The sequence below is a fragment of the Pararge aegeria genome, chromosome 21 (assembly GCF_905163445.1).
Source record: "Pararge aegeria chromosome 21, ilParAegt1.1, whole genome shotgun sequence".
NCBI lineage: Eukaryota > Metazoa > Arthropoda > Insecta > Lepidoptera > Nymphalidae > Pararge > Pararge aegeria.
Genome location: NC_053200.1, coordinates 7,774,473 through 7,798,136, shown reverse-complemented (window position 1 = coordinate 7,798,136; position 23,664 = coordinate 7,774,473). Strand labels below are relative to the sequence as shown.

General features: G+C 34.4%; 3 protein-coding genes across 3 annotated transcripts; all 3 read left to right on the top strand.

Annotated features, from left to right (window-relative positions):
- The first annotated feature begins 299 nt into the window (after positions 1-299).
- On the top strand, positions 300-1,230 carry LOC120633181. The gene is made up of 2 exons (XM_039903313.1): positions 300-631; positions 716-1,230. Exons 1-2 carry the CDS (start codon positions 590-592, stop codon positions 1,067-1,069), a joined length of 396 nt encoding a protein of 131 aa, XP_039759247.1. The 5' UTR covers positions 300-589; the 3' UTR covers positions 1,070-1,230.
- An 8,390-nt stretch (positions 1,231-9,620) lies between these two features.
- LOC120633343 (putative uncharacterized protein DDB_G0286901) lies at positions 9,621-12,740 on the top strand. Its single transcript, XM_039903535.1, has 2 exons — positions 9,621-9,778; positions 11,754-12,740. The coding sequence occupies exons 1-2, from the start codon at positions 9,665-9,667 to the stop codon at positions 12,639-12,641; spliced, it is 1,002 nt and encodes a 333-aa protein (XP_039759469.1). The 5' UTR covers positions 9,621-9,664; the 3' UTR covers positions 12,642-12,740.
- A 5,522-nt stretch (positions 12,741-18,262) lies between these two features.
- On the top strand, positions 18,263-20,958 carry LOC120633422 (putative uncharacterized protein DDB_G0286901). The gene is made up of 2 exons (XM_039903630.1): positions 18,263-18,274; positions 19,714-20,958. The coding sequence occupies exons 1-2, from the start codon at positions 18,263-18,265 to the stop codon at positions 20,956-20,958; spliced, it is 1,257 nt and encodes a 418-aa protein (XP_039759564.1).
- The last annotated feature ends 2,706 nt before the right edge of the window (positions 20,959-23,664 follow it).

The following is a 23,664-nucleotide window of genomic DNA, read 5'->3' as shown; positions in this document are numbered from 1 at the left end:
TCTAAATTATAATAAACTTTATTATATGTTCGTATATATAAACTGCTCCGCACAGATTTTCCTGCTTTTTACAGGCTTATAGCAAATTAAGTTCATTGAGTAGCGGAGAGTCTATATGCTATATTTAAAAACCGACTGTCCTTCTTTAACGCAGCAACGTACGAATTTATAACATTAGTGGGCTAATCGTACACATAAGTAAACGCAGACAAAGTCGCGGGCAGTTGAAGATGATTACGTAAATGGGTGAATATGTCATAACAATAAATGACTAATAGGAAACTACTCAAGAAAAAATAGTTACGCTCCGACAGTAAATAACCTAACTCAAACCGTGAAACGCGCGATAAGAGAAATTCCAATACCGTACAGTATTGACGAAATTATAATAGGACCCAGTGTGCCAAGTGAAGCTGCTTCAATCAATCCAATGACATCATACACTAAAAGAGTCGCAACTGGCTTAATTGAGAACGACGTTCGACATTGCTCCAGCCAGCGATCGCGCCAGCCACTGTTACAATCTCAAAAGCAATACTCGTGTCTCACGCAAGTTCTAGATTAATTTCAAACGGTGTAACGTATTAAAATGTCCACATACATCATTGGACTCATATGCGCATTTGTCCTGGTAAGAAAATAACGTTACTTTTATCATTGATTCCCCTCCTATAATTTTATGTGTCCGGTATACATTTTAGCGTTGTTGTTTTAGGCGGCATTTGTGATCGCTTGGATAACGTATTGCATGTTCTGCAAAGAGCGTCACAAATCGGAGTCTTATCAGTACAACATATCGGATTTGCGGCGAAGAAATTATGAGATCGCTCAAGAACAAATGGAAGAGAGTCCCGATACTAAGGAAGTTACAGCGGGCATTTTCATAATGCCATCACGTCATAAGGAAGATTACAGCTACGATAAAAGGCCAGATTATCCTGAGGGGACTCTGGCTAATTTACAACCGAGAACTGATAAACTAATCGAGATTATTGACAGTCCTGATGCGGAACGTAAATGTGTCGGTTTCGATCTCAATTCCACTGTTCCGTATCATAGTGACGTATGAAATCGTTGCACAACTATTGTTATTTGATTACAGTACCATGTAGCTGCACTATTGAAATGTTATATGTCTACACACGTACTTTGTAGCATTACCTACATTTGAGTTAAACACGTATGCAGATGTTTATAATAGATTTAGTAATAAAAGTTTTTTTACTTGTACGTTGGTTTATTATTTTTTCTCAAGATATCATTGTTACAAAATACTTTATCTATTATTTTTATTAAGATCATTAGTATGTCGTTAAATAGTCATTGATAAACCAGGCCATTATTATTGTCGACAACTTTATTCTTATATTCATTTATTCACTTTTACGTACATCGACGGATAGATATCATCTTACGAATAACCTTAAATCTACGTGATGGACATGAGGCCCTATCAAGGTCCTTCCCCTGACTAATTCTACTTAAGACATGGGTTTTCCAGCTGAAATAAAATAGTTTACATGGACAACAGTATCCTAGACCCGCGGTAGAGTATCGCCGATTTCTATGATAGCCACTCATTATCCACTCATAAAAATATCCTTAACACTTCAAACTGAAAATAAAAGTATATAATGTGATGACTAATGAGATACAATGCGATAGAAGTAGGATAAAATATATTACGTAATAAAATAATAAATAAAGTGTGTTTTGAAATTAGTTAAATAGAAATTATCTTAAAAGAAATAAACCAAAACATTGCTCACATTATAAAAAGTTTAAAGTGTTAAGTTTAAAAAATGATTTAGCTATGTTTATTCCAACAAACAAAATAAAAACATGTAATATTGTATTACCTATTTAATAAAAGAATATTTGGATAAACACTAACATCATCAACAACGAGTAAATGGTATAAAGGAAAGGAATTACAGGTATCCGCAGGCAATTATTTTCTAATATAAGGATATCTACAAAAACGGAATACGGGTATAAAACTACTTGCTGATAAATAAAATAACATGAATATATTTTACTCATTTGCCAAGGCGATTCCGATGACTTCCTCCTGGCCCAGTGGTAAGCGCTGTGGTCTAATAAGCGTTGGTCCCGGGTACGATCCCGGCAAGTGTAATTAAGGAATTTATGAGTTCTGAATTTTCTGACTGAATATACCGCAACACGTTACTTTACTCAAACCCGGTTGAAATTTAACTTGAAATGACCAGTTAATTTTTACCTTATCTTGTGGTGAAGGCCGATCAGAATACAGTTCAAATACAGTTTGTCTCCTCTTTCCGTGGGTGTTGTACGAGGAGACAAGGGGAATATAAGGGGAAAAAGCAGCAGCGTCCTCCTGCTTCTACTACCATCTACTGCGATCACAAATCCGTCTGCCCATCGTGGTTATTATTGGTAAACCCTCCCATTGGGAGAGACCTTTAATCCAGCAGTGTACTGTTATATTCTTCGACTATCAGTTAATTTATGAAATTCTTTATTTGTTAGGTAAAATAGAACTTCAATAAAATATATTAATTATACACCAAATAAGACTTTTATTTGCATCCTCATATTCTTAATTTTACACTGTGTGTAATTTAATTTACCAAGACCTTGACTCTCTATTAAGCATATGCACCTCAAATGTTGTATCGTGCGCAGTTGATAATTTCATCCCAAAGTGAATCGAAGGCCCGATGATTTGAAGGTTTAAGGAACGCTTATTTTATTTTTTCGCATGTGCCTTATTGCCTTTTATAAAAAAATATATATATCTATATGTATAGAGTTTAAATTTTTTCCCTTTTACAGTAAACAATCACCTGCGTAGTATATTATCCTTAATAACTTTTTATAAATATCTTTATTTCAAAAACTTTCAAGCAATAGTGTATAGTATAAAATTAGCTTTGTCAATTTCAAACAACTCTTTATTACACAAAGGTTGCTTCACAATTGATAATTTAACTTAATGACAAGGTTTTATGGACGCAGTCAAATATTATGTTAGAATAATTATCTCAATTTACAGTTACAGTTTCTATTGTTAGTAAACAAAAAAATTATTAATTTGTTATAAAAATAAGGAAATATTCATCTTCATTTTGATTAGCTTGTACTCTTTTTCTTAGTATATATGTCCCACTTCCTATTCTAACCCACATACCAGTTTTCACACGACGCTACTGTCACGTGACCTCCATACAACCGGTAAGGTTTGTCGCCTTAGTGTAGTATTTGTTATTCTAGTAGTAATATTATGTAACGGAGCATCATGTCCCATAAAATACCTTTAATAACCAGTAATAACCATCAGATCACTTGATTTTTGTATATTTCCAGTAACATATTTACACTTACAATACGTCTTTGGGTCCTTTTAATGTAAGAAATTGTAAATTGTTGCTATGGGGACGGGCGAATTGAATAATCAAACGAAAAGAGGTGGGCAAAATCCTAGAAACTAAAGTTGCAAAAGATTTGACATTTGATACGATTGCTTCATATATAAACTAGTAAATAAAGTCTAAAATGTTGCAGCAGTAAAATTATAAATGTTTATGTAGTCATTTAACTATTGATTGTTAAGTGTTTTACAAAAGACCTTTAAGGTAGTACTCACTTTAGGTGTAAGGCTGAATGTTACTAATAGAAGATTTGAACAATGGTAGGCCAGTTTATAAGGCATTATAAAATTAGTAATTCGTTCAAGGGAAAATGTATATTATTTTATATCAATTCACCGGATGAAATCTTTGAGATGTCTCTCAATAAGTTCAAAGTATATATAAAATATAAATTTATTGATAAATTCTATTTCTATATTAAGGATTACATGAATGATAAAAAAGCCTGGGTGATACAAAAAAAAACCCCGGCTAGGTTTGTTGTGGGCTCTATTAGGTCTAGGGTGCGTTTGGAAACCCTCCTAGATTTAGTTTTAAGTTAACTACTGTAGTTCACCTTCCAATAATGGCAATTATATATAATATATATATGAACGCTTCATAAGTGCATGTGATAGGTCTACATGAATAAAACCTGTTTGAATTTGAATTTAAATTTGTCTATAAGCTGACATTTTTTTATATAATTTCTATGTAAGATAACAATTTGTTTTATGTGTCTGCCACGATAAATGTATGTACACCGTGGAAATATTGAAATAGTTTTTGTTCAAGCGACATCGCCAGTCTAGAACTTCTTGATCATTTGTGGGTACATTATAAATATCTCTACTTAATATAATTTATGCCCATAAATTTATCTGTGTCAAAGTATGTTGCAAGTATTGATTTGTAATCATCTAAACTCCCAATCTTTTTAGTCTGCGAGGCCCTTGACCCCATCTGCTATTTTGTCCACTATACTTTTCTCCGTAGGCTTAAACACGTTTACTACAGCATCTCCTGCGTCCGATAAGGTCTTCACTACCTCTGTCCAGGCGGTTTTCATGGATTCCAGCACATCTCGCTTTTGACGATCCTCGGATTCCGTTGGTAGCGCTGATACGACTGCAGCGAAACACTGTAAATAAATGAATCTTATTATACCTAGTTGCTAGTGACACTAACAAGAACCCTCGGTGTCACTCAGCAGGCGATGAATTAGACAAACTCCGTGTCTGAGAGTTCTCCATAACTAAAAGGCTTGTGAAGCCTACTAATCTGCATTTGGCTAGCTAGGTTGACTGCACCTACTTAAAACTCTGTGTGTCCTTCGTTCAAAGAAACGGGGTGTTTTTGTGGTACTTGCACCAACTAAAAACTCTGTGTGTCTCTCGGCGGATCTATAAGTGATAGTACGGGTTTCACTTTATTTTTCACTGCATTCTCGCCGAGGTTTTCCTGGCCAGACCTGGAAGCCGCCTTTCATTTGTTGGGCAACGAACTTGAGTTGACCGTGCCCGCGTAGTTGATCGGGAATGGGTCGATAATGATTTTGAGATATAAAATTTGCGTACGGCTTGAACGTAATCGAATACATAGTTATTCTTTAGTAGAGCGATTGAATATAAATTTGCTAATGCATAAATATTCCTAAAGAACTTACTTACGAGTAGTATTTTTTTATATTTGAAATAAATTGCATCAATAATATACCTTTAAATCAACATCAGATGCCAATTCACTTGTAATTTTGAATCTATGAAGAAATTTAAACGGGCACTTTTAACATTTTTTTAAACTACTCATAACAATTGAAGTTTTAACCAAAAAGTTTTATTGTTTAGTTAATTTTTAATGGTATATATTTAAGATTCTAAGAAAAAAATCTTTTTAAACAGGGAAAGCTTAGTGAAAAGTAAGGATGTATTAAAGCAATACTTACAAGGCATAATAAAATGGCAAGCCAATATTTCATTTTTAATTTTAAATCACTTTAAAAAAAATGTTTTCCAAGTCGTGTGTTGTCAATATAGAGTCAGATGTCCTACTGGATATATCGCATCAACAGGAAATCATGAATTTGCTTTGGTCACGCACGTGTGTCGAATAAGCGTGCAGACAAAATAACACACAAACAACAAGGGCTAATAGGCATGTGACGCACAAGGGCTGTGACCCACGGGACTCTAGCAATATTCACTTTTAACGAAAATTCAGATTTTATGCATTAAAATATATATCGGCTGTTCCAAAGGCAAACTTCGTAACTGTCCACCACATAAATAATATTCCCATTTTGAGTTGACCATTTTTTAAATATCTTTATGTAACTTTTTAACTTTCTTTTTTGAATGGTATGACTTCTTAGCAGACAAACAATTATATTAACTCTAATAAACTATAAAATTATTGAAAGGCTTTAAATATTGTATAGCCCTCTCTATATTCTACTTTACTCCTAAAGAAGAATATACCCTCACATACAGCTCGTATCATGTAAGTTTAATGTTTTATGTAAAACATATAATAGTAAAGACATGTAGGATATAGATAGAAAGGTTTTAACAGATGTTTAACACTTTACGTCACAGAAAGTCATTTTAAAGATTGCTAAAAACCATTGTGAAACAAAATAAAGTTAAGCTTTTACATGATTTAATATGCTTTTTAATGATATTTCGCAAATTAGATTTATTCTTCTACTAAACTGTCTTAAATTAACTTCCGAATTTCTGAATCAAATTGTTACAACAAGTTTGGTAAATGTAATACTTTTTATTTTCGCTAAAATTATTCATATTGTCACTTGCGATGTCCTTATTATGAGCAGAATGTTGCGTGAAACAATAACTTACATATAAAATTTATGCGCTTGACAAAATCAAGATAAAATTCCACTCGAGACATGCTTGAACTATTACAATAATAAAAATGTCCCAATAAGAAGTGTTCATATAAGGTATACTTTCTTAATTATATACTTAATTTTTTTATACTATATAAATATATATTTTTAATGGAAACGTGAAATACTTTAGCTATGACAACAGTCAGTATGAGAAATTCATAAATAGCTCATTTTTCTACAAATTTGTTATTTTAATTTTCCGTAAGTCCTCTTTTTCAGAAACTTAGTTAACTAGTTTGTGTTCTAAAACGCCAGTGATAAGATTAATCTCAGTTTCTATTGAATATTGAAACATAGACCCGATCAGAAAATATTTTATTTAAATTTATGCTTAAACGGGTAAAACAGATGTTGGAAGTATGTGTAAAATGTTTTCGATTTTAGAGACACGGATATTCGTTATTGGGTTAACAATTATATATTAAAAAAAATTGTAAACGTTATTTTTGGATATCACCTTTAAAGGAGAGGAAAGTTTTAACCACATTTTTTCATAATTAAGTAAGAAAATATTTTATCCAAATTTACCTCAAGAGAGGTAAAAAAAGGGTTGGAAGTTTGTGTGAAATCCCTATGTTTTCGAGGTTGGAGACACGAGAGTGTAAGAATAATAATTATAAATATATAAAAAATAATTATGTATACTTTTTTGGATATAACTTTTAAGGGTGAATAAATAAGGGATGAAGTTTTTTGCTGTTTTTTGGAGTAAGGAGTAAAACAGGAATTTTGTACGAAAATCCTATGTTTTTGAAGTTAGAGACACCAAGATTCACATTTAGCTTAATAATTGTACATAAATGGGCTGATGAGTCAGGTGTGTATGTAAAACAGACGAGAATTTTTAAAAGCGGTAACCAGCCCAGTTGTGAAAGGAAAAGACAGGTATGTCTTAAAATACTGCAGCATACGGGTTAAACACATTCTTTGAAACTTCCATCTAACGTATAAACTATTCTGACAGAACTGATTTGAAACAAAAGGGAAACTGAAATTTGACGGTAGCTTTCTTTCTGGAGAAGGCATAGGCAAAACGGTAGATCACCTCAAGCTACCGTGAATTCCCGAGTAGCGGGCATCCGCTTAAATCACCCTGAGGTGCACACTACTAAAAAAAGGATACTTATTCCTTTTTTTATCCAAAGTTAAATGCAAAGTTTTTTAACACTATTTTTTAAAACGTTGCTTTTATATAAATCAGATGTAATATTATAGCAGACTATTAGAGTTATAGAGCGTATATACTTTTTTCTGACTGAACTGATAACGTATATATAATTCATTGAACATATTTTAGGGTGTAGAAAATAGGCGTAGCAGGTATTTTGGTTTACATTTAATTTAAAATCAAAATTTCATCGCGGACGAAGTTGCGGGCAACTGAAAGTTAATAATAAATGCATAAAAGTATAACTTACATAGATTATAAGGACAACAATAATGAAACATGTTACCGACATCTGCTTTACAAAACTCTCGACTCTACAGTATGCACAATTAACAGAATAAGATTTATGGATATTTTACTAAGCTTAATTGCTCGGTTGCTTTAAATTGCCAATTTATTGATTTTGCAACCTTGCGTAGGTTATATGGATATATATGAAAATGCTTGATTGTTTACAACTATTAGTTGAAGAATTTCATTTCCATGGTTTACCCATCTGGCAGATAGGTTATATAATATTAATAGATTCTTCGTTTTGTTATCGCAATCCTTTTACAAAAATACTGGGTGCGTAATAAACCCTAAAACATGTCATTTTGATGGTTCTTAGATACTTATTGGAGCGTGGAGGTGGTGACATTGATCATGAAATAAATGAATCACACTGTCTGGCGAGGTTTATGGCAGGACGTAACTACCGGGTACTGCTGAGTAGGAGCGCTGTTTAGTAAGACTCAGCAGTCAAAACCCACTCCGTGTCATCCTACTATAGTCTGGATATAAATTTGGTTTTAACTTGAACGTCCGATTTTTTTGGGTTACTTTATAACTGATGTGAAATAGGTTTATTTTTTTTCAGTAACTCAACTTCGGAAGTCATAACTAAGTAGATTAAAAAAAAGTCAAAAAATAAACATGAATATTTGTATATTGTTACAAAGTGGATTTTGAAGTGAGGTTATTTTAAATTTAAAGATTTTTTTGAAGTCCCTTAAATATATGCCGTCGGGAATTTCACTTGTGATACCCTCACGTACGTTTTAAATTGGGTAATGACTACCCACCGGAGGTGACGAGGCTGCTGTCACTAGTGTGACAATGCAGTCATACAAACAGGTCCAAACGGTCCAATTCATGATGACAGTACAAGTATGGAGATATTCAAGGAGACAGTTTTTTTCACAAATGTCATACCTACGTTAATCACGCTACTTCATCTTTAAATCAATCGATGGCCGTTCAAGGCTGGTAATAGGTCTATTGTCTCTCAGACTTCTGCCGCCATACCCTACCAACTGCCTCGTTGGTCTAATAGTTAGCATGTTCGACTATAGATAACGAGGTCTTGGGATGATTACTTGAGTCTGGCCAATACATAACATTGGGTTTTTTGCCATTCCATCGGTCTATAAGAGCGAAGGAATAGAGAGTGCACCTATTTTTGCGCATACACTTGTGCATTATAATATCTCTTGGATAATCTCTCTCGAGATTGACTACCGTGGCCAAAATAGGTCACGGAAATTGTTTAAGGGTCTAGCAACGCTGTGTTTAGCGATACAATACAGGTTGCAGTTTTAGCTTACCCAGCCCTTCGTTTTCTTGTACCCCAGCGTTCATCGGTTTTCCGAGCTACGTCACTTCAGCTTCGCGATTCACTGAGCTCTTTAACTCTGGTTGTTCTAAGAATCTCCGCATTCCTGCGCGTGTTTCCTTTTAACTAATATAAATGCAACTATTTACATCGCTCGCCGAGTCAATCTGAGCTTTTATTACTGACGATCGTCAATTCTTTTAAAGTTTTCTTAAGACCGAATACATGAACATACAAATTTATTATTTTGGACTTTATTAGGTTTAAATGAACTATTATAATAATGTTTTACTAAAGCGTCTGTGCTCTAGCCTCAATAGTAATAGTGAATAGTTTAGTCGTTTATGAAAGAAATGTCTCTTCATTGTATATAAGGGGCAAAATTGTATCCATATCATTTTGTTTGTTTGACTTCGGCCGCGACTGCTAGGTGTTGGTGGTCTTTGGAGTTCTTTGGTAGCATTCTAGAACGATAAGGAACATTGATATGGTGATAACACTAGTGGTGTTTTTTTTTATTTTAATAGCGGGCAAATTTTAAACGAGCACCGAGTGTTGAGTGCAAACAACTTGTCGGAACACTCTCTATTTTAAAGTCGATGGAACACACACAAAGGGAGCTAACATCTCCTCGGTGCTCCAGGGACTCAAAGCTGCAAGTCAATTTGGGAACGTCAACGAGTCGGCAACATCCGGCATTTATCCGATCAAATGTAAGGAGTTGGTAAAAAATTGCCCCAGCCTAGCAGTGAGCACGCATGCATGTGAGCAGTACTCCAAATGAGCTTCCTTACTTGCGCTTTATAGAGATGGAGTCTATGCTTTGGCGCAAAATTAAGTTTTTCTCTGTTGAGTACGATAGATGCTTGCATGCGTGAACAAGGTGTGTAAAGTTAAGTTATGTTAAGGGCAACACCTTATAGAAACCGATCATCATATAGATTTCGATTTAAAAGATATAATCGTAACGCACTTTTATTCCATAACAAACACTAAACCAACTAAAGTTAATTTACAAGAAAAATAAAAAAATATTAGCGTATAAATATCGTTAGTAAAACTTTTATCTAGTTATATATTATAATTGATATGCAATAATTAAAACCAGGGCTATTAAAAACCTGAAGTGATAGTACATTTCAATAAATATTTTCATTTATTATTAATTTTGATAAGAATATAGTATAAAGTCACAGACATTTCAGCTATTAGGTACAGTTGAAATTTTTCTAAATCAACATGACACCCAAGGTAAGTTTTGCTTGCTCAATTAAGCGTTTTTATAATTTTAATACAACATGGCAATTCGAAATTCCCATGGCTTACATTAATTTGTTTAAATGATTTTATTAAAACAAAAGTGTGTCAGTGTCACATTTGTCTTTATAATTCTTTCACCATTAAAAATCAATCTTAACCAGTAGCAACAAAGGTTATGCATTTATTATATACTATCTATGTCTATCTACTACATATATCTATTTGTCCAATAGGATCAACCAACAAAAAAATTTCATCCCGAATAGACTCTGAAACTACCTGACCGATTAAGTCCGACAATAGAAAGTTAAAGTAATTTATATATATTATAATAAATAGGCTTTAATTTTTATTTATTTGTTTAGTAATTATAGATCTTTAAGAAAATCGCAAAAATGTACGCATAACTAACATGATTTTCAATAAAATTATTTGACGTGCTCTACAAAACTATTTATGCCAAATAAAAAAAAATGTACATTATGTTATTAAAGTAGATACTCATTGTACCTACAAAAAAAATCCGCAAGGAAATATGACTACCATAGTTAAGTAACAAAAGCAAAAGCATTTGTATTCTAAAATTTAATTAGATCGCTCGTAGTAAAAGAAGTCGGTTAAATTCATTTTTTTTTTAAGATTTTTTTTCCTATTTTTAATATATATATCACAAATGACACATTATAAAAGACCATGATATAAAGAACTGATAACTCTGCAAATATTGAAGTAAAGGTCAATAAATATTCTTAGAGTACCCCAACATGTTGTTTTTTAAACTTCAACGGCTTTAATTTTAAAAGTTTATTTTTAGAACACCTGATTTCACTAGAGTTCTTTTCGGAACTACACCCGAATTACTAGAACAGACACAATTAACTATTCCTACGGGATGCTTTAAAAAACGAACGCGAGCGATGTCGCGTGCAAAAGTATATTCAGTAATAATAAGACTTTAGCCTTAGATGATGGTATTTATTTATTTAATAGGAAGTCAACGTTGTAATATTATATCTTATACATTCTATACCCCACTTACAGGCTAACTATGCAAGTGTTATGAAATTTAGACGTTCTTCAATACAAAGAAAATAATACTGAATTATTAAAAAATATATAAAGAATAATAAAAAAATAGGATTACTTAAATAACTGTTTTTTTTTGCGCTCGAAACAGAGAGGAATTTGAAAAATATCTAAATCCGCTTTTGTAAATGTTCGATTGTGTAACAATTCTATTTATCGGGGCCTAGATTATATTTTGTGAATCGAAGCCTGAAAGTTTGCTTATTCTTCATACAAAATCTCGCGTTATGCTTAGGTACTACTAAGGTATTTATAAATAAAGCCAGGGGGAAAAAGTACTACAAGACCTACTTACTACTTAAGCATTGATTTAAATAAAAATAATTTCATGTTTCTTTACAGGTGCTCTTGGCCGTTTTTATGATAGTATGCTTAATTCAAACATTACAATGTACTTCAATACCAAAAGTCGTAAAGAAGCCTGCCGGTGCAGGCGTTGGTGCTGTTCCTGAAGAGGGTGGAACCGTTGGTAACGAAACCGCAGCAGGCGGAACTGCAGGTGGTGGAACTGGAGCTGGTGGGACTGGAGCTGGTGGAACTGGAGCTGGTGGAACTGGAGGTGGTGGAACTGGAGGTGGCGGAGTCACCCAGGGCGGCAATCAGCCAATAGGGAATAACCAAAACCTGCTTAACCTGATTATCAACCTCCTTAATAATTTATTGGGGAATGGCAACAACCAATGTGGAAGTGGAGGTTGCGGACCCATAGGAAGCGGAACCTTAGGTAACGAAACCATAGGTAACGGAACCGTAGGTGGTGGAAATGGAGATGTTGGAGTCGCCCAGTGCTGCAACCTGCTAGCCGTCGTTTTAGGAAATAACAACAACCTGAGTAACCTCCTTAACAATATATTAAGGGTTGTTAGCAACCTCCTTCAAAACTTGGGGCAAACCCTTTTAGGGAATAACAACAACTCAGGTAACCTGCTCGGCAATTTACTTGGGAACGTTAAAAACCTGCTCCAAAACCTACTTGGTAACGGTAGCAACCCCATTAACAATTTGGGTGGCAATAACAACAACCTGAGTAACCCCCTTAATGATTTATTAAGTGATGTTATCAACCTGCTCCGAAGTCTACTTGGGAATGGTAAAAACACCAATAACAGTTTGGGTGGCAATAACAACAACCTGGGTAACCCACTTAACAATTTACTTGGGGGCATTGGCAACCTGCTCCAAAACGTGATTAACGCCCTAATAGGGAATAAATCCGATTACAATAGTTAGGGGCGGTAATGGAAACAACGTAAAAGATGTAATGGATTACATGGATTACTTGAACAACCTTTTAAATGGTCTCTTTATCTTTCTAATAGATTCGGCTTTAATTAACACAATAAATTAGCAATATTATAAAACATAGTTACTTAAAAAGCATGTAAGTATATACAATATAATTTTGATGTATTAAAAGCAGCAATATACTTTCGTTTTGTTATTTTTCTTTCCCACATAAATAAAACTTACTACTAAAGCTAAGCCACCCCTTTTCACAGATAATCTTTCGCAGCAATCAATTGCAGGCAGATCGGAGTGATGCACGTTGTATGGCTCTACACTGCCATCCACACAATTATAAAGTTGCTTGAAATTTAATTACGTAAAGATTCAAGATATTATTAGTTTAGTACTAATAATAATAATTTATGTTAAATGTTAATGTCTTACAAAATGTAGTTATTAAGATTTTCGTATCTGTGTGTGTGTGTGTGTGTGTGTATGTATGTGCTGCAATGCTTTCAGTCTCTTCGTAGTTCTACTTAACCACTATTACACATATAGTGGAGTTTTACAATCATGTATGGTAAACTTATCCATATTGAGTTTTATGTTTACCTGATTATAAAGATAGCCCCCAAAAGCTGGAAAATTATGTGTTAATATTTTTCTTATTTAACCAGTTACAAATTTTTGATAACGTCGCCTTTTTTCCTATGTTATTAATTTTATTTTTATTGTGAATCTCATAACAAGTTTATAAATTAACAATAGTCGTACCGTCAGTACAATGATGTTGTGGAATAAAAAAATAGTAAAAAGTGGATAACTTTTAGCAGCAGCCTTTTTTTTTTAGTGCTCTTTCGAGCTGTATCATAAGTGTATTTGCCACTCCTATCCATTTATCGATACCATATGTTATAAGTGATTCACATAGTTATAAGTATACTGTTTTAATTAATTTAAAATCTGCAACATCTCTTACGATTTTAAATAAGGCTAAATGTTTTCTTATTCTGTTTGTTAATGTTTTAATAGGGTAATCAAAAGTTAATTTTTTATCTATTAATATGTCTTAATATCTTGGACATTGACATGATTGGCTTTGACAAAATCTCGAATGTGCGTAAAAATTATGAACATCTGGAGAAAGTTGAGTTTTGTTTGTTATGGAAAACGTTACGTATTTGTTTTTTTTTGCGTTTAGGCTTAGTTGATTATATCTCTCACCACTAAGTAGCTTTATAGAATTATTTTAGAGCTTGAGTAAATACAAATTTTAAATTTCCCCACATAACTTCTTACAACTGTATACAAAAATATATCTAACAAAAAATAATCAGAAAGCATGTGGACAAATAGGGTTCCACCTCAGCGCGAAATAATTAATACTGTTTCATCATTTTTCCATTTGTTTTACAGAGTTCGTAAATTAAATAAGAAAAGGGTCGGGGCGCGGATACTTCCCTGTGGAACTCCGTGGTTGATTAGGAGTACCCTACTGATAATATTACCGATTTTAACCGATTGATATCTTTTGGAGAGGTACTTTTTTAGTAGTTGTAGTTATTTTAGTAGTAGTACTTAGAGTAGTACTAGTATTTAGAGGCCTCTAATTACGAGGTATTCCTGCTTCTTTATATGTATAGGTAAAGATACAGTGTCAAATACCTTAGCGAGATCTAGGAAGATTACTAGGCATTCATCAACTCTCTGTCTACAAGGTTAAACACAGCATCCGTAGCTGACCTTTGCTTTCGAAACCCATATTGGGTATTTGCAAGTAAGGTATTGAACTAAATAAATTGATTTAATATAAATTATAATGTATTGTTACTCCTATAAGCTTCATTTAAATAAGATAATTGTATATTCAAAATCAAACAAAAATCACTGATCATAGACATTGTTTTTTACTTGATTTACGAATTCGTGAAGTTGTGCTTCATTTTTAAGAATGATATATTTTGCTTGAGCGAACTTTAATGTTTGTTTAAGATCTCTAGCTAGAAAAAACAGCCGTCTAATTTTTGAAGTTAGGTGTTCGCCAATATATATTGGTTGTTTACTACCTTCAAGATTTAAGCTCATGTTAGAATCAAAAAGCCTTTCAGAGTTATTTCCATAAAAAAAAAATTGGCTTGTAGGAATTTATATTTAGTCAGTGTGTTTGAGAATTCTACTATTAAGGTTGAGTTTGTTTTCCCTGTTTTTTTTGGGGTCACTGCACAGGCACTTGCATTTACGTTACTTTTTTTCGAAATATTTCGGATTTCGACACTGGTGATCATAGTCTTTTTTTGGATATACTTAATCGATCTTTTCCTCAAGGTATATTATATGAGAAGAGTACATGCAATCGATCGCTGTAATCTATTGCTATTTACTCTTAGCATCGGGAGGTGGCGTGAAAGAAAGCTGGTGTAATTTGAATACCCCAGTCAGTAACTTGTCTAACGAAGTAGGAATGTGCTGGTCGCTTACATCGGTAGTTTGTGCAAATAGCTTGCACCAGCAACATGTGTAATATGTTAGCAGAGTAAGACCTAGAAAAGATTGTATGCGATCTCCGAAATCGCCTGGTATATGTAAGCACACTCTTGCAATCCGTCACTTGCCATGTAATTTACGATTGACTGCCTCGTGTATGGACCCCCTGCAGATTTTTTTCCTTTTTTTGGAGAATATTTTCCATGCTCTATATTACTAAGACCTTAGCCCTAAATTCATTTTAAGCGTAATAGTCTCTAGATTTAAAGATTAGTTAGTATAGGTTACTAGATCAGTGACTGACACAGAGATTTATTTCTCTACAATCAGCCCAAGATGGTAGCGGATCAACCTGTTAGGGAGTATTACAGTTGTTAATATTAATCCCATACCGCTGACAGGTTTCTACGCGATATCGTACCGGAACGCTAAATTGTTGAGCGTCACGTATTTGTCGGTTGGGTGGTGACTAGCCACTTTCACATCTTCGAGTCTCCTTGAACTGTACAAATAAATAAATAGATTAATTGATGAATCATTATTCTCTATACCCGAACTACTACCAATGCTACTCATTTCTTTCCGTGCTCCATCCCAGCTAAATTTGATGCTTATAGCTTGTCCAGGTCATGAGGGCCACCACGGCCAATTCTCTGCTTATGCATTTTCATACCATGACCTTGCATACCTTTCCTACACAATCCGTCCTCCCGAAGAAAACCCCACTATCGTAGTGCGGCGTTTAAAGCGTCTATGCTCTACCTGTGCTCTAACCTCAATTATTATATTGAATAGTTTAGTCGTTTATGAAAGAAAGGTCTCTTTATTGTATAATGGGCGACAAAATTGTATCCATATCATTTTGTTTCTTTGGCTTCGGCCCTGACTGCTAGGAGTTGGTAGTCTTTGGAGTTTTTAGGTAGCATTCCAGAACGATAAGGAACAACGATAGGGTGATTACACTGGGGGCGTTTTTGATTTTAATAGCGGGCCAACAAGCAAGCGTTTTACCTGATGTTAAGTGATCACAGTCGCCCATGAACATCTGTAGCACCAAGGAGGACACTGATGCGTTGCTGGCTTTATAGGTATTTGTTTATCTGCCCCTTAAATAACCCTAAATTGTAGTTTTGAGGGAACACATCAGATAGGAGATTGTTCCAGAATTTGAAAGACCGCGGTAGAAATTATCTGGTAATGCGAACAGTAGGAGAATACCAAGCATTCAGATAGATGGTGAGGATGTAAATTATTTCTATGGTCTGTGGTGCGGTCAGAGAACAGGGAAGAAGGTGTTAATGCAAACAACTCTTAGACCACTCTCCATTTTAAATTCGTTAAAACACACAAAGGGAGAAACTAACATCTCTTCGGTGCTCAGGAAATCCAATCTGCAAGTCAATTTGGGAATGTCAACAAGTCGAACAGCCCGCTTAATTATGTCCGATCAAATTGAAGGAGTTGGTAAAAAATTGCCCCAGCCCAGCAGTAAGCATACATGTGTTAGGAAATTGGGAATTACAGCATTTTATCTATGATAAACCCGATGATTTTATTAAATATATCAACAAATCATAGTTTGTATACTCATTGATAGTGTATTGAAAATAGAATAATGGCCTTTAGTAGACTGTCAAAGGAAAGTATAGGATCTAGGGCTAGAGACGCGAGTTTCACAAGATCGTTTGGCGGGAAAGAAAAGTGAGCACGGATTTAAATGAATTAATTGAGGAAAGGAGTTTAAGTAAAGTATTGAGGAAAGAACGTTACAAATTGGGAATAGATAATTTATAATGGAAACGATAAACTTAACAAAATATAGTTGTGGCGAAACAAGAGTTGTATGTACTGATGAGCGAGTTGTTAAAATACAAACTGCTCTATACAAACAACTTATTCCAAAAGTTCTGATGTTATAAGTGATAATGGTAGTTATGTTTGACCTGTCTTAACATATTTCTTGTATCATAGGGCCTAGCGTTATTACATATGACAATGTTGTAATAGTGTTTATAAGTCTTGTTTTAATTGATTGAATAAAAGAGCAACGGTAGAGTTTCTTGCCAGTGGTCTTCTCTGCCGAAGACAGCATTCCGAACTGGTAGAAGAGTCATTTAAAGGTAATAAGTAATATGAATTATAGAGAAGCTTAATATACAGTATTAGAGTCAGTCCAGTTGTTTTATTTTACTCCTTGGGGAGACAGGGTTATAGAGTACAGACCCACAACACTGCTCTAATGCAGGTTTGTGGGCTTTAATGATTTCTTTTATAAAATTAATACTTCAATAGTAAGGAAGAAAAATAGTCATGAGAATACATAATTTCTGCTAAGAAACTAGGTATTTAGCTTCAATAATACTGTTAATTAATGAAAGATCTAAGTGCCATCCTGAACACTGTTAGTATTGAAGTTAATATCTGGTCTACCACCATCTCTATCCTATATTTTTTTAGCGCATGCATGTAAGCGACACTCCATATGAGGTCTTACTTGCGCTTTATAGAGCTGGAGTCTATGCTTAAGCTCAAAATTACGTTTTTCTCTGTTGAGTACGGTGATGGTCGCATGCGTAAACTATGTGGACGACCGATTGGCGCAGTGAGCAGCGACCCTGCTTGCTGAGTCCAAGGGCGTCGATTCCCACAACTGGAAAATATTTGTGCGATGAATATGAATCTTTTTCAGTGTCTCGGTGTTTATCTGTATTTATGTATATTATTCATTAAAATATTCATCAGTCATCTAAGCACCCATAACACAAGCTACGCTTACTTTGGGGGTAGATGGCGATGTGTGTACTTATTGTATATTTTATTTTTATTTTATTTTATAACTTGTAGTATGTTGCCTTTGTTGAAAACGATCATCAAATAGATTGCGATTCACAAAATTATAATCGTAACGCAGTTAAAAATTAACAAGACAATAAAATAATATTAGCGTATAAATATCGTTAATAAAACATTTATCTAGTTATATATTATAACTGCAATAATTAAAACCAGGACTATTAAAAACCTGAAGTGATAGTACATTTCAATAAATATTTTCATTTATTATAAATTTTGATAAGAATATAGTATAAAGTCGCAGACATTTCAGCTATTAGGTACAGTTGTAATTTTTCTAAATCAACATGACACTGAAGGTAAGTTTTGCTTGCTCAATTAAGCATTTTTATAATTTTAATAAAACGTGTCAATTCGTAAGATTTTCCATCGCTTACGGTCATTCGTGTAAATGATTTTATTAATACAAAAGTGTGTCTGTCTGTTTCTTAAATTTGTTTTTATAATTCTTTCAACATTAGAAACACTAGAAAGCAATCTTAACCAGAAGCAACAAAGGCTATTTATCTATACTATTCTATCTACTATATATATATATATTTGTCCAATATGACAAACCAACAAAAAAAAATTTCCTCCAGAATAGACTCTGAAACTACTTGACCGATTAAGTCCGACAATAGAATGTTAAAGTAATTTATAATAAATAGGCTTTATTATATTTTTTTAACTCTTTAAGGAAATCGCAAAAATGTAGCCAAAAGTAACAATGTTTTGGCAATATAATTAATTATTAGACGTTGTCTACGAAAACTATTTATGCAAATTAAAAAATAAATTGTACATTATGTTATTCCTACAAATAATTTCGCAAGGAAATATAACTATCATAGTTATGTAATAAAAGTAGCTTTTGTGTTCTAAAATTTAATTTTTTTTTTTTTTTTTTTGATGAAGCCAGATTATTTATGAATAACTATAACACATATAAATTAAAGATTACATTAAAAATTATAAAATACGTGAAATAAATAAAGTGTACTGGTTTGGTAAATCTGCAAATATTGAAGTAAAGGTCATTCAATATATTCAGAGTAACTCCCGAATTACTAGAACCCACACAATTAACTGTTTCTACGGGATGCTTTCAAATTCAAATTCAAATTCAAAATTCAAATTCAAAATTCATTTATTTCAAGTAGGCCTAATATAAGCACTTTTGAAACGTCAAGTCTGTCTGTTTGTACTTTACATGAACAAACGCGGGCAATGTTGCGTGCATAAGTATATTCAGTAATAATAAGACTTGAGCCTGATATAATAGTATTTATTTATTTATTTAATATGAAGCCAACGTTGTTATATTATAACTTATACCTACATTTTATATACCCCACTTTCATGCTAACTATGCATGTGTTATGAAATTTAGACATTCTTTAACAATAAAAAATACTGAAGAATTAAAAACTAAATACAAAGAACAATAAAAATAAAAGAGGATTACGTCAACAACTGTTTTTTAGGTTTGCGCTTAAAGCGGAATGAAAAAATATTTAAATCCGCTTTTTTAAATGCAGAATGGTGGGACAATTCTATTAATCGGGGCGGACTAGCCTAGATTATTTTTTGTGTGATTCTATGCCTACAAGTTTGCTTCTTCTTAATATAAGATCTCGCGTTAGGCTTAGGTACTACTTAGGTATTTGTAAATAAAGCCACAAGAAAAATTTACTACGAGACACATTAAGCAGTTTTATGTGATTTTAATAAAGATATTTTCATGTTTTCGTTACAGGTAGTGCTCTTCGCCGTTTTTATGATAGTATGCTTAATTCAAACATTACATTGTACTTCAATACGAAAAGTCGTAAAGAAGTCTGCCGGTGCAGGCGTTGGTGCTGTTCCGGAGGGTGGAACCGTGGGTAACGAAACCGCAGCAGGCGGAACTGCAGGTAGTGGAACGGGATCTGGTGAAACTGGAGCTGGTGGAACAGGAGGTAGTGGAACTGGAGTTGGTGGAACTGGCGGTGGTGGAACTGGAGGTGGCGGAGTCACCCAGGGCGGCAATCAGCCATTAGGGAATGACCAAAACCTGCTTAACCTGATTATCAACCTCCTTAATAATTTATTGGGGAATGGCAACATCCAATGTGGAAGTGGAGGTTGCGGACCCATAGGAAAGGGAACCTTAGGTAACGAAACCATAGGTAACGAAACCATAGGTAACGGAACCGTAGGTGGTGGAACTGGAGATGGTGGAGTCACCCAGTGCTGCAACCTGCTAGCCATCGTTCTAGGAAATAATAACAACCTGAATAACCTCCTTAACAACATATTAAGGGTTATTAGCAACCTTCTTCAAAACTTGGGGCAAACCCTTTTAGGGAACAACAACAACACAGGTAACCTGCTCGGCAATTTACTTGGGAACATCAACAACCTGCTCCAAAACCTACTTGGTAACGGTAACAACCCCAATAACAATTCGGGTGGCAATAACAACAACAACCTGAGTAACCCCCTTAATGATATATTAAGAGATGTTGTCAACCTGCTCAAAAGCCTACTTGGGAATGGCAACAACCCCAATAACAATTCGGGTGGCAATAACAACAACCTGAGTAACCCCCTTAATGATATATTAAGAGATGTTGTCAACCTGCTCAAAAGCCTACTTGGGAATGGCAACAACCCCAATAACAATTCGGGTGACAATAACAACAGCCTGAGTAACCCCCTTAATGATATATTAAGAGATGTTGTCAACCTGGTCAAAAGCCTACTTGGGAATGGCAACAACCCCAATAACAATTTGGGTGGCAATAACAACAACCTGAGTAACCCCCTTAGTGATTTATTAAGATATGTTGGCAACCTGCTCAAAAGCCTACTTGGGAATGGCAACAACCCCAATAACAATTTGGGTGGCAATAACAACAACCTGAGTAACCCCCTTAACAATTTACTTGGGGGCATTGGCAACCTGCTCCAAAACGTGGTTAACGCCCTTATAGGGAATAAATCAAATTACAATAGTTAGGGGCGGTAATGGAAACAACGTTAAAGATGTAACGGACTTCTTGAACAATCTTTTAAATGGTCTTTAATCTTTCTAACAGATTCGGCTTTAATATACATAATAAGTTAGCAATATTATAAATGTTTTGTTACTTAAAAAGCATGTACCTAAGTATATACAATATAATGTCAATGTATTAAAAGCAGCAATGTACTTTCCTTTTGTTATTTTACTTCCCCACATAAATAACCCTAACCACTAAAGCTAAACCACCCCATTCACAGATAATCCCTCGCAGCAATCGATTTAAGGCAGATCGGAGCGATGCACGTCGGTGGCTCTGAGCTGCCATCCACACTCATGCAACAGATCGCTGAAATCTATTGCTATTAACTCTTTGCATCGGGATTCGGGAGGTGGCGTAACAGAAAGCTCGTGCCATTTGAATACCCCAGTCAGTAACCTGTCCAACGAAGTAGGTATGTGCTGGTCGTTTGCATCGGTAGTTTCTGCAAGTAGCTTGCACCAGCAAAATGTGCAATGTGTTAACAGAGTAAGACTTAGCTAAGTTTGTATGCGATTTCCAAAATGTAAGTATATGTAGGAACACACGTGCAATCCGTCACTTGCGATGTCATTTTGCACAGATTGCTTCGTGTATGGCCCCCTGCAGATTTTTTTCCTATTTTTGGAGAGTGTTTTCCAAGCCCTATACTATTAAGGCCTAAGCTCTAAAGGTTACTGGGTCAGGGGTCTGTGACTGACACAGAGATTTATTTCCTTACAATGAGCCTAAGATGGTAGCGGGCCAACCGGTTAGGGAGTTTTACAGTTATGAATATTAATCCCATACCCCTAATAGGATTTCTATGCGATATCGTGTACCAGAACGCTAAATTGTTGAGCGGCACGTCTTTGTCGGTTGGGTGGTGACTAGCCACGGCCGTTGCGTCCCACCGAACCAGACCAGAGAAAATTCAGAAATTAAAAACTTAATATTTAAAAAGTTTACAGTCCTTCTCTCCATATTAATTACTTTAAAACCTTCGAGTCTCCTTGAAGAGCGTACTCTTACGCTAAATAAATAGATAAAATAAATAAATAGATAATAATAAATAAATAGATAAAATATTGTGGATAGGTGCAATCTCCATATACTACCCACCAACGCCGCTCATTTCTTCCCATCCTAGCTAGATTTGATGAAAGCAACCACGGCCAATTCCCGGCTGATACATTTTCATACCATCTCCTTTTATACCTATCCTAGAAAATCCGTCCTCCCAAAGAAAACCCCACTATTGTAGTGCGGCGTAGTTTTAAAAATTTCGATGATAAGTCTTTCATGAACGACCTCAGTTATTTTGACTGTGATGCTGTATTTGATGCTTGTAAATATATATTTACCTCGCTGCTAACTGCGTTATTAGGCAAGCATGCCTCGCTTTGTCCAATCAAATTGAAACATTTATCAGTCCCGTGGTTCACGCATCACATTAAGATGCTAATGGTAAAGCGCAACACTGTGAAATTCAAATATAAAATAACTCTAACAAAGTTAAAAAATAACGTCCAATGTGCTAGTGCTAAATAAACAGCCATGTGCAAGTAAGATTCGCTCACTGAGTATTCCATAACGTGTAGGTATCAATTTGGGGCAAAGATGCTTCGGGTTCGGGTTGGAAGCCTCATGCGGCTGTTATTTCTCCGGCAAACACGCCCGTTACACAGCATTTGAACAGAGCATTGAAGTAGTACTTCACTTACAAGTATACTATATTAATCCTTCCTACTAATTAATAAATTCGATAGTTTTTACGGATGGATGGATGGAGGATGTATGTGAAAAAATACTACTGTGACGAAATAATGAAATAATACTTACTTTACTTTATTGCACACCAAGAAACACATACAACAACGTCATAAAACGACCCATTAAACTTTAGTTGTACAATTAACGGCCTTATCGCAAAAAAGCGATCTCTGCCAGGCAACCAAACTGCAGCGCACATAATGAGCGATAGTTTGGTAATGGGTGTTACAAATATATCTTAAATATAAACACTTATACAGACTTATATACATACCTTCCCTATCCCTATCCCAATCCCTACTAGTATTATAAATGTCAATGTAAGTTTGTTTGTTACCCTTTCACGCAAAAACTACTAAACCGATCCTCATGAAACTCTGTACACATATTCTTGAAAGTGTTAGAAGTAATATAGGATACTTTTTATCCCGACATTTAGCTCAGTTCTTTTGGGAGAGGGGATGAAAGTTTTTGACGATTTTACACTATAACCCCAACAAATTATAACCGATTTAATGAATGAATGAATGAATACACTTTTATTGTACACCAAAGAAAAAAAAGTAGAATTAAATAATTATTTTTGTGCTATAGAGGTTAAACTATGTGTTTAATTTTGCCCAAACTGTGGTTGGAGATAGAGGATAGAACTCCTCAGCGGACAGCAGCAAACCCCACATTTAAGGCTTAGCGATACCGAATACTTTAATTTTTTTTAGAACTACAACTAAATTTAATGCCACATCAAAAACAAATGCAGACGCAGACGAAGTACACAGCTAGTAATATATAAATTCATTCTTATATATATTTAAACACAAAATACAAAGATGATAAATAAAAGAAAAAAGACAAGTAAAAGTTCAATGGTTCAATCTCAAGACCTATTTTCCAATTACGCGGGAGACATT